The sequence below is a fragment of the Chionomys nivalis genome, chromosome 18 (assembly GCF_950005125.1).
Source record: "Chionomys nivalis chromosome 18, mChiNiv1.1, whole genome shotgun sequence".
Taxonomy (NCBI): domain Eukaryota; kingdom Metazoa; phylum Chordata; class Mammalia; order Rodentia; family Cricetidae; genus Chionomys; species Chionomys nivalis.
Window position 1 is genome coordinate 46428725 of NC_080103.1, and position 10126 is coordinate 46438850.

The 10126-nt window shown below is 46.7% G+C and overlaps 1 protein-coding gene across 1 annotated transcript in view; it reads right to left on the minus strand.

Annotated features, from left to right (window-relative positions):
• The window catches only part of Dapp1 (dual adaptor of phosphotyrosine and 3-phosphoinositides 1), a 50857-nt gene extending 42755 nt beyond the window's left edge, over window positions 1-8102 (minus strand). Inside the window, exon 1 of the mRNA XM_057793477.1 lies at window positions 7904-8102. Within this exon, the coding sequence (XP_057649460.1) occupies window positions 7904-8004 (101 nt within the window). The 5' untranslated portion in view covers window positions 8005-8102. The remainder of the gene's footprint in view (window positions 1-7903) is intronic.
• Window positions 8103-10126: the final 2024 nt, after the last annotated feature.

The window sequence follows — 10126 nt, forward strand, 5'->3', positions numbered from 1 at the left end:
CCCTTTTCCCCATCCCCTCCACCTTGCTAAAGAAAATATTAGATTACATCCCTAAAGCTAGCCACCAAGATACTTTCTTCTCCTGAGGCTGCTGGTTCACTAATTAACACGTCTAAATAAAATTAGCACCACATCCTAACACAGGGTTTCCCCCTTTACCTTTAAAAACCGCCAAGTGCGTGTTCCACATCTGTCTCCTCTCTATCCAGAGGGACAAGTACCCCTACCCCTTCCTTTCTCCCTCATCTCTATCTCCTTCACCACCACATCTTAGCCCTTTCTAACACAGACCTCCCCTTTTTCTCCTCTTTAGAATGACACCTGCAAGGCCATTTGCTGCTGTTTTTCTGCCTGAGTCAGAAAGCACCCGATTTAACTTTTCCTCCCCACTCAATAAAGGATCTCTCTGTGAAACAGGTGTTTGGGTGTGGTTTGTACCTAATGTGGGGTCTGAGAGGAAGCCCTCTCTTTGGAGTTCCTTCAACCATGATATGTCAGGCCTATATAATCTCATAAGTGTCTCCAAAATACATTCTTTCATGTCATCCTAATGTCAATATAAGTTAAATGGCTACACGTATGCATTTTAAAGGTGCAAATCTTTTAGAATTCAGATAACATGGTCAGATACTAGTTGGGTAGCTTGGGCTGGGTGGGGTTGGGAGTGTGCCACAGAGCATCTGGAGGAGGGCAAGGGGCGGTGCCAAGACTAAGTTCAGCTCCAGGCAAGGAGCAGCGAGCATGAGCCAGAGTGTGAAAAGGTTACTATCTGAGCCAGGAATCAAGCAAGGGTTTAAAAACCAAAGACAAATATAATATGTACTCACTCATAAGTGGCTTTTAGACATAAAGCAAAGAAAAACCAGTCTACAGTCCACAACCTCAGAGAACCTAGACAATAAAGAGGACCCTAAGAGACATGAATCTAGAAAGGAGAAAAAGACAAGATCTCCTGAGTAAAATGGAAGTATGGGGGGATCATGGCAGAGAGTAGAAGGGGAGAGGGGAGGAAGAGAAGGGATCAGACAAAAATGTATAGCTTAATAAAAACAACAACAACAAAACCCTTATGGGCCTGGTTCTGGAAATGAAATACCACAGCAGCCAGGCGGCTGCATGGCTAGAGCTAGCCAGACTGAATGCTATCTCCAGGAGGGGCCTGGGATGTCTTAGTACCCCAATCTTGCCAGCCTATCTCTTTACTCATGACCCCCACCCCCACCTGCACCCACCCCACCCCTATAAAGTGCTATGTTTTCTTATTCAGCTGACAAACATCATCCAGGGCCACCTTCCCCCCTGCATGTGTTCTTCCAGAGACAGAGTGTTTCCCCAGGCAGCATAAGGCCCTCAGCCCAAACTGTTGCATGGTCTTGCTGTGCACAGGATACATTTTGCTTCTGCACAGTCCACGCTTTCCTTCCAGATCCTCCCAGCCTTGCACAATGTCCTCATTCCATAGCTGGATTTATGAATGGGTGGACGAGCAAAGAACGCAGCCAAGCAGCCCCTCCCAATGAGAGGGACCTGTGAGGCAGCTTCCCAAATGTGTAAGTGGAAGAGAGAATCACCCGCGGAGGAAAAGACAAACACAACTTAAGAGGAAACTCGCCAGCACCAAAACATCCCAGACAGTTCTCTGATTACACAACATCAAACAGCCACAGGGGAGCGGCCTTCTACTTTTAGAATTCAAGATTTCAGAATAGCCCATAGAAAAACAAGCCCCATCACTCTTCCGGGGGTCACATCTCTGTTGACACTTCCTGACCTGATAACGTTCTTAGCCTGTTTTTTGTTTTTGTTTTCTTTTCTAGCCCCAGAAAACTGAACATACACAGAATCGAATAAGGTTCTGGCTCACTGGGATGCTGGCCGGTCCATACAGCCTATCTGTTGAGAAGTAGCGAAAGATCGACAGCTTTTATGGTAACAGTGAGTCGTGCTGGTTTCTAGAAGCTATAGAACTTTCTTTTTTTCCTTCAGCTCACGTGTGCACCAAAAAGTGTACCATTTTAATGAAAAGAGAAGTTGGAGGAAAATTAGGAAGTTGTTTCTGTGGTCAAGAATGTGGGTTTTGTAAACCTGGGCATATGGCAAGAAGTAGGTTCCTCACTTTCTCGCATGGGTAACACCAGCAGGATGTGAATTAAATGCTCCTACAGGCAAAGGCCATAAGACCCCGTTGTGCATGGTAAGCTTGCAAGACTGACAGGTCACCATGATTGTTTAATTGGGAGGCTCAACAAAGCAGAAATGCATAGCGGGGAGGCCATCAGCCCCCACTGCTTATGTCTGCCACCTGGTCAGTTCACTTGGCTTTGAAAGTCACCAACTATATCTCCAAAAGGAATGCCTCACATTGCCTAATACAGCACTGTGAATGTCAGGAAGGTCACAGAGTGGGTGCGTAGTAGGTGATCATGACTAATGATTGTCCCAACAGGGAGGGAACCTGTTTTGCAAAATAAGCGTTTGCATTGAACCCAAACACCCAGGAGCTTTAGCCAGTTGGACCGCTCAGGTCCCGAGACTCCTTACATGTAAAGTTGGAGTAAGTGTGTTTGGGGGAGGCCAGAGTCGGAGTTCACAAAGTGACTGCCTTGTAATGCGAATTCATGGCATTTATCCATTGTGCATTTCCTGGGCCAGCAAACTGCCAGCCAAGGGCCAGTTCCGCCAACCGTTTGGTTTGTATGGACTGAGAGCTAAGGATGGTTGGACAGTTTGAAATGGTTAGGGAAAAGTGTGTGTGTGTGTGTGTGTGTGTGTGTGTGTGTGTGTGTGTGAGAGAGAGAGAGAGAGAGAGAGAGAGAGAGAGAGAGAGAGAGAGAGAGAGAGAATAAAATCCACATGCCATTATCCACAGCTAGTGTTTGGTTGGAGCCCTATCACACTGTGTGTGAGTGTTCTCTTGTGTCTGTCTGGTGTAGTGTGTGCACTCTCACGCCATGTGTGTGTGTTCTCTTATGTGTGTCCAGTGTCACAGTAACGTGTATGAGCAGCTGTGGTGAAGTCATGAAGCCAAAATCATTTGTCACCTGTACCTTTACTAAAAAGCTGACTTTTTTGTTGTTGTTTTGTTTTCTGACAACCTCTGGCTTTCTCTTACATGTGAGAAACAACAAAGGTTCTGTTTTCCTTCCTCCCTTCCTTTTTGAAAGACAGGGCCTCCCCATCTAGCTCAGGCAGGCCTCAAACTCACCAGCCTTCCGCCTGCCTCAGCATCCCAAATGCTGGGAGTGCCCGTGCGTGCTCCCCACTTTGCAAATATTTTTAAGGACAGGTGAACTCTCATTTAAAACAAAATTCTCCCTCCCTGTGTTTCTATGAATAGTGGGCCATCTAGTCAGAAGCTAAAAGTTAGATCATAACCTATGATCTCAGCTTTGCACTGTTTAGGTCTCCTGAACAGATTCATCCTCATGAAAATGTCAGCCCTTGAGGAGAACTCAGCTGGTTTTGTTTTGTTTTGTTTTGTTTTTTTTTTTGAATCAGATCTTTGCTTTATGTTTCTCTGGAAATGACGACTGCATCAGCTTCAAACTGGAATCAACCAACTCCCGGGTCTCAGTCTTTTTTTTTTTTTTTTTGGGTTTTCGAGACAGGGTTTCTCTGTGGTTTTGGAGCCTATCCTGGAACTAGCTCTGTAGACCAGGCTGGTCTCGAACTCACAGAGATCCGCCTGCCTCTGCCTCCCAAGTGCTGGGATTAAAGGCGTGCGCCACCACCGCCCGACCCGGGTCTCAGTCTTAATGCCTGTGTAATTTGCCTGAGGTAGGGAATAGTGACGATGGCCTCAGTAAGGAGAGGGGACGGGGCATCCCTGGCAGCTGTTAGCTCAAATTCCAGGGACTCTTAGAACACGGCAGTAGGATCGATGAGGAGGACAGTTTTATTTGTGAATTTCCAGGCAGGGTTCATAGGGAAGCATAATCTACATCCATCTTGACCCCTGCAGACGCTCTCATCGATGTCAGCAGAAGTTGCCATGCCAACGGCTGTCCTTCCTGCATCACCTTCCCTTGATAGCCGGATCTGCCTTATTGTCCATTAAAAGCTCCTCCGAGACTCATCTGGAGCTTTTCCTTGGGCCTGTCTTTGAATCCGAAAAGACCCACAGGACCCCCACCATTCTCCCTGTGCCTGGAGGTCCTGGTAGACCTGAAGTGTGCTCTGCCTGCTCCCCTGTCCATGCTCTCGGTAGGAGTGTCTGTGGCTGGGTTATAATCCCTTTTCAGATAATATTTTACAAACTGGACACAAGGCCCACCCACCCAACACCACCTCCTGCCCTGGGGGTCCTGTGGTCCTTGCTGAGGTGCTGGGTGTGGGAAGCTGTGGCTGGGTGGTCAGCATGCTGAGCCTCCCAGCGCCTGACCCATCCCCACCTAGGAAGGGACCTGGCTGGTCCCACAGAGCCCAGCTTTCGTTGCCTCCCTTCCTGCCTCGGCCTGCCCTGTTCCTACACCTCTGGAACAAACAGGGCTTTGTTTCCCCTCGCCTTTGGGGCTCACTAATGGACTGAAGAGGAAAATAAGTGCTTTTGGACTGGCACTCTGACGGAGCTGAGTGGCTTGTTGGGATCCAAGTCTCCTTTAGAGACTATACAGTCAGTGTTCCTATGTGTTCCGGGAGGGCCAGGGATGGACTTGCTGCAGTTCTGGGTCTAATTCACAGTAATGACATATTCAAGAGCCTGAAGAAAAATGGGAACTAGAGAACCAAGAATAGTCCTCGCCCCTTCCTGTGGGTGTACGCCTCCACTGAATTATCTCTCCATAGAACCAAGATTAGTCCCCGCCCCTTCCTGTGGGTGTACGCCTCCACTGAATTCTCTCTTTATATAAAACACACAAGGTCCCTGGTTTCATCCCTGGCACTACAGAAAACAAAACAACAACGAAAAGAAACATCTAATAACTGAAAAAGTTCGTTAAAATAATTTTAAAAATTGAAGTCACTAAATCTAGACATTTTTTATCTATCCATGACAAAAATAAAATCTTTTTTTTTTTTTTTTTTAAATGGAGCTTCGAAAAAACTGGATTATTCTGGCTTGGTACAGATCATACATCACCAAAGTAGATTAAAGGTTCAAAGACTGAGTTTCATTTATATTTAGAATCCAGTCATAGGCAGCAGGTCCTTGCCAGGATTCCTCTGGTTATCTCCTATGAAAAGCTTGTCACTGGGGTGCCAGGGGGCCAAGAGTGGCTTCTGCTGGCGTTTAGATATTCAGTTTTGCAGGACGGAGGTTAAATCACCAGCAGTCTCGCTTATTCCTTAGTAGAGCAAAACAGCTCAAACAGGCCAGTGTCTGGAAGTAAAGGAATTCTAGAAATCAAGGCTTTTTTTGTTCCCCACACAGGCAGGACCATTGATTATTTGAAATGAACTATGTCCTTTCCTGGTTTTCAAGGGAGGCGAAAAGATGCTAATAGTGCCAGCCGCACCCTTAAAGTTGAAATGGGTGAATTTATATGCAAAATGCACGTCCATGAAGTTATTAGGCACAAGGTCCCAAACTCACAAACAGAACGCGAGAACTTACTAGTGATATCGAAATTTAGGGACACACCTAACAGAACTAAAATAAAAGCTAAAACTGTACTTAATACTTCAGAGAATATACTCTGTATACATTGATTCTCAATTCCAGTCCTGCTTTAGATACGAGTAGGGGAAGGAAACAGATGTCCATCCACCCAAGAGACAGATTGATGTGTGTGTGTGTGTGTGTGCGCGCGCGCACCATGCATGGCCTGGGCACCAAGAATTGAAACAAAACAGAGGCTGAGGAAATAATTCAGCTGGTAGAGCGCTCGCCTCAAATACTGGAAGCCCTGAATACAATGGGGTGTGGCGCCATACACCTGTGATCCCAGCCCTTGAAAGGCGGAGTCAGGAAGACTAAGAAATTCAAGTCGTCCTCAGTTACTTTGAATCGTGCCGGTCATAAAGGAAAGAATGAAAAAAGTAACCAAATAAAAGACCTTTTGCCTGTCTTGTGCACAGAGAAGGTTGAGTCCCATGCTGTAGAACAGTTTCTACAAACCGGAGTTTGTGTTGTTCTTGAAGCCAAACTCTGACAGTCGAGAAAATATCCAGGTCTTCTGATGTTGAGAAGTCTGGACACACACACACCACTGGTTTCAGGCCTTCAGGACTTGGGGTCAGGTGTCTGTTCTTTAGGGAGAGAAGCCTGTGGGTCACCTGCAGTGGCTTCATTCTGCCCCAGGATCTGCGTCAGCACAGGGCACAGACACACAGGTTCATTCGTGTCCTCTGTGTGCTCAGCGCTCTGAAGCATAGATCCTGCTTTCAGGATTTAATTAAAGAGACAGAGTCGAATATTTTCTGGGGCTGACTTCTCCTTTGGGGTGTCATACTTCAGTGGACCAAGGGGCCTGAAAACATAGCAACAAAGCCTCTGGAGCTAGGCAGAAAGGTGGCAGCTGCCCTGCTTGCCTCTAACCCTGATTTGGATGCTCTCAGAAGAGCCCTTACCTCTTCTATTTTAGAGTCAAAGAGAGTCACAAAGAAATTCTGGGACTCGGATGGCCTCTTGAGGAGTTTCTTTTATTGAAAATCCTAGCTGTCAAGTCTGGTTTGCCAAGACCTTAGCTTAAAATCTAAAGAATTATTGAGACCTATTTTTAGAATTTGTATTAATTCATTATTACTAGAGGTGTACATGGTGTGTGTGTATGTGGGTACCTGCCTGCCACATCACTCACGTGGAGGTCAGAGGACAATTCCGTGGAGTCAGTTCTTTCCTTCTACGACAGCCATGGTTTCAGGGAAAGAGCTCAGAGGGTCAGGCTGAGCCACAAACACCTTTACCTGCTGAGGGCCGTGAAAAATTTTACAGTAGAACAATCCCAAACGATACAATCTCTTCAGTGTAAACAGAAATTTCCACCTATCTTTAGAGGAGGAGGGGGCCTCTAGCAGGTGCTGTCAGCTTTACTTCACTGATGTGACCCATAAGGACAGGGTTTAACCCTTTGGGGCCTCACTTTCATCCTTTGCAAGATGACAGTAGGTCTTATGTCACCAGGCGATGACACAGTAGGTCTTTCTTATGTCACGGGGCAATGAGCGATTCCAACTACTTATAGACAGCAAGTCCAGCATCTCCTCTCTTGGGAAGCACAGTGTTTGGGTGCAAGGCTCGGTCCCCAAGGAAGCCTCCTTTCCTCTCTGAGTAGTCTTTTCATCTTGACTAAAAGTCCCCATGCACAGTGCCGTCAGGCTCCCTTCTGATGCGCTCTCATGGTCCCACCTAGCCTAACCCTTCTCGACCTCTCTGAATCCGAGCTGTCGCTACCTAGTTCTTGGACTGTGGCTGGCTAAGAGGGTGTGTTGCCTTTCCAGAGACTGCAAATAGTCTACAAAGGGCTCCCAAGGGCCATGTCAGAAGAAAGAACCATAAAGACCAGATTGCTGCACAAACTTCCTCCTTCTTTTTCTTCAGGAATAATAAAAAAAAACCAACACCTTTTATTCGCAACAGTGTGGCCTTTCTGTGACCCACTTCGTTGCCAAGAGGCAGCGTTCAGAACTCTTCAGCCCCAAGGTAGCGATAAACCAACACACTATCAAAGAAAGCAGGAGTTTCCACTCACACACCCCACTTCTGCCCCAACTGTTACAGGGTGCCCAACCACTGATTTTTGTCTCAGGTTCTGAATCTAACTGTTTTCACTTAAAAAAACAAAAATAGCTTATACTTTTACAATGAATCATCCCCCACCCCCAGAAAGCTCCCACAAATCAATAGAATGGCGAGGTAGAAGATTGGGGTGGCAGAGGGAAGAGACATACAGAAGCTACTCACTGATTGAAGGGAACATTGATACGGAGTGGCAAGTTACACTCCTTGAAAAAGCACTCTTACCCCAAGTCCTGCAGCAGGTCTGCTCCTCCATCTGATCGACCCCACAGCTCTGAGGGATCCTGGATACTCATGTTCCTTCCTAGAAGTTCCGCTCTGCCCATTCGTTCCTTTGCTTCTGATGGCCGCCTCCCTGCCAGGTGCTGTTGAGAAAGGAGGGCTCCAGGGCTGGACACAAACTGCTCCTCAGTGAGACAGGAGCCTGCTGTGGCTGAGGCTCTGACTAGCAAGGAAGTGAAACTTGGTTGCTCCGCCCACTGACACTGCCACCCCGGGCCTGACAGGGTGTTCTGTCAGTCAGGAAGTGTGCAAACTGGCAGCACCTCTGACACCCACAGTTTTGCCCAAAGGAAACAGAAAGACCACCCACCCAGGATTAAACTGTTAGTTCCGACTCTCCGGACGACGCCAAACTGGAGCTTCCCCCTAGGCAAAAAGTAGAAGAGGGCGCATGCGCACACCCACCTCATACAACAGCGCAAGGACCACCAAGAAAACTTATACATCAGAAACATTTTCTGAGTGGGTTTAAAAAAAATTAGAGTTTAAAAAAAAAAAGAAAAAAAAGAAGGAAAGGAAGGAAGGAAGGAAGGAAAGAAAGAAAGAAAGAAAGAAAGAAAGAAAGAAAGAAAGAAAGAAAGAAAGAAAGAAGAAATGTATGTATGGTGGCACATATGTTTAATCCTAGCACTCAGGAGGCAGAGGCAGACAGATCTCTGTGAGTTCGAGGCCAGCCTGGTCTACAGAGTGAGTTCCAGGACAGCCACAGTTACACAGAGAAACCCTGTCAGGAAAAAAAAAATTAGAGTCAAGCAACCTGTCCCACTTGATCCTAGCTTGTTTTTGGTACTGTCTCCAAATTTCTTTCCAAGATCCCCTTGAAGCCTAGGTTGGGGGGCAGTTATTGTTTCTCTTATGGAAAAATAACAGGGGGCTAAGGCTGTCATACGCATGTCACATGCATGCCCAAAGCCCTGGATTCCATCCCCAGCACCAAAGAGAGTCCTGTAATCCCAGCACTTAGGAGGTAGGCCAAAAGATCACAAATTGGAGGCTACCCTCCTCCACATGGTGAATTTAAGGCCAGCCTGTTTCAAAACAACAGAAATAAATAAACAAGGGAAGGGATTCAGTGAGAAGACCTCAAAAGAAAGTTACAGAATAGCAGCTGTCTGGTCCTCTGGTGAGGGGGAGCGGGTCACATTAGCGCTCACCGGCCTTCAGTGGATTGATGTAGGCTGGAGATGCAGTGCTATCTAGACTCCTACACGGGGCAAATTTTGTCTGCCTGGAAGGGCGGCAGTGGGTGTGTAAAGAGCCTCCTCCCTGCATGTACCTCCTCCTCCATCATCCCATGATGAACTGGGGTTCTCCAGGGGACTAGTTCATTAGGTATCATAAGGAAATTTCTAGAATGAAGATCAGAGCGAGCATGCTCTACAGCGGCAGTAGTCAGAGGCTGTTGCTGTCTCCTTAGGAATCTTCCTCTCATCTCTGATTCCCAGTGGTCCCCGGGGCCCTGGCTTCCTCTGGTTGCCACTGAGAAATTCCTTGGTTCCCAGAGACAGTCCTGGGGAGAATCCCCCCTGCTAACACACACATAACTGAGCACACAAAGCAACTACAGTGCTTCTGTAGGGTAGAGAGGGACCTTGAGCACTGATGGGGGGGGGCAGGACAGCAGGACAGGGGGACAGCCAGTGCAACAGATCACCACTCCCTTCCTGTAGCCTTTTGTTCAGGGTTTGACTCCCTTTTTCATTCATTCTCATTTTAGCACATTCTGGGGCTTCCATTTTCACTATTTTTTTTTTTAGGGGGAAGGAAGTAGCAGCCTAAGACCCCTCTCTTTTTCTCAACTTTCCTGACCCCCTTTTCTTTTTTTTTTCTTTTTAGTTTATTAGATTGAAAAAAAAAATCAGGCTGGAGGGATGGTTCAGTAGTTAAAAGCTTTGCCTGCCCTTCCAAAGGTCCTGAGTTCAATTCCCGGCAACCACAAGCACTCATAACCATCTGTAATGAGATTTGGTGCCCTCTTCTGGCCTGCAGGGATACATGAACACTGAATACAGAATAGGTAAATAAATCTTTTTTAAAAATCTATTAGGTTAAGGTTTTAAAGAAAATAAAAAAAATAAATAAAAAAATAAAAAATACCAATCCAAGTTCCCACTTTTTCCCCTCCTCTCATTTCCTCCACACACCCTCCCACCCCACCCTCCTCTA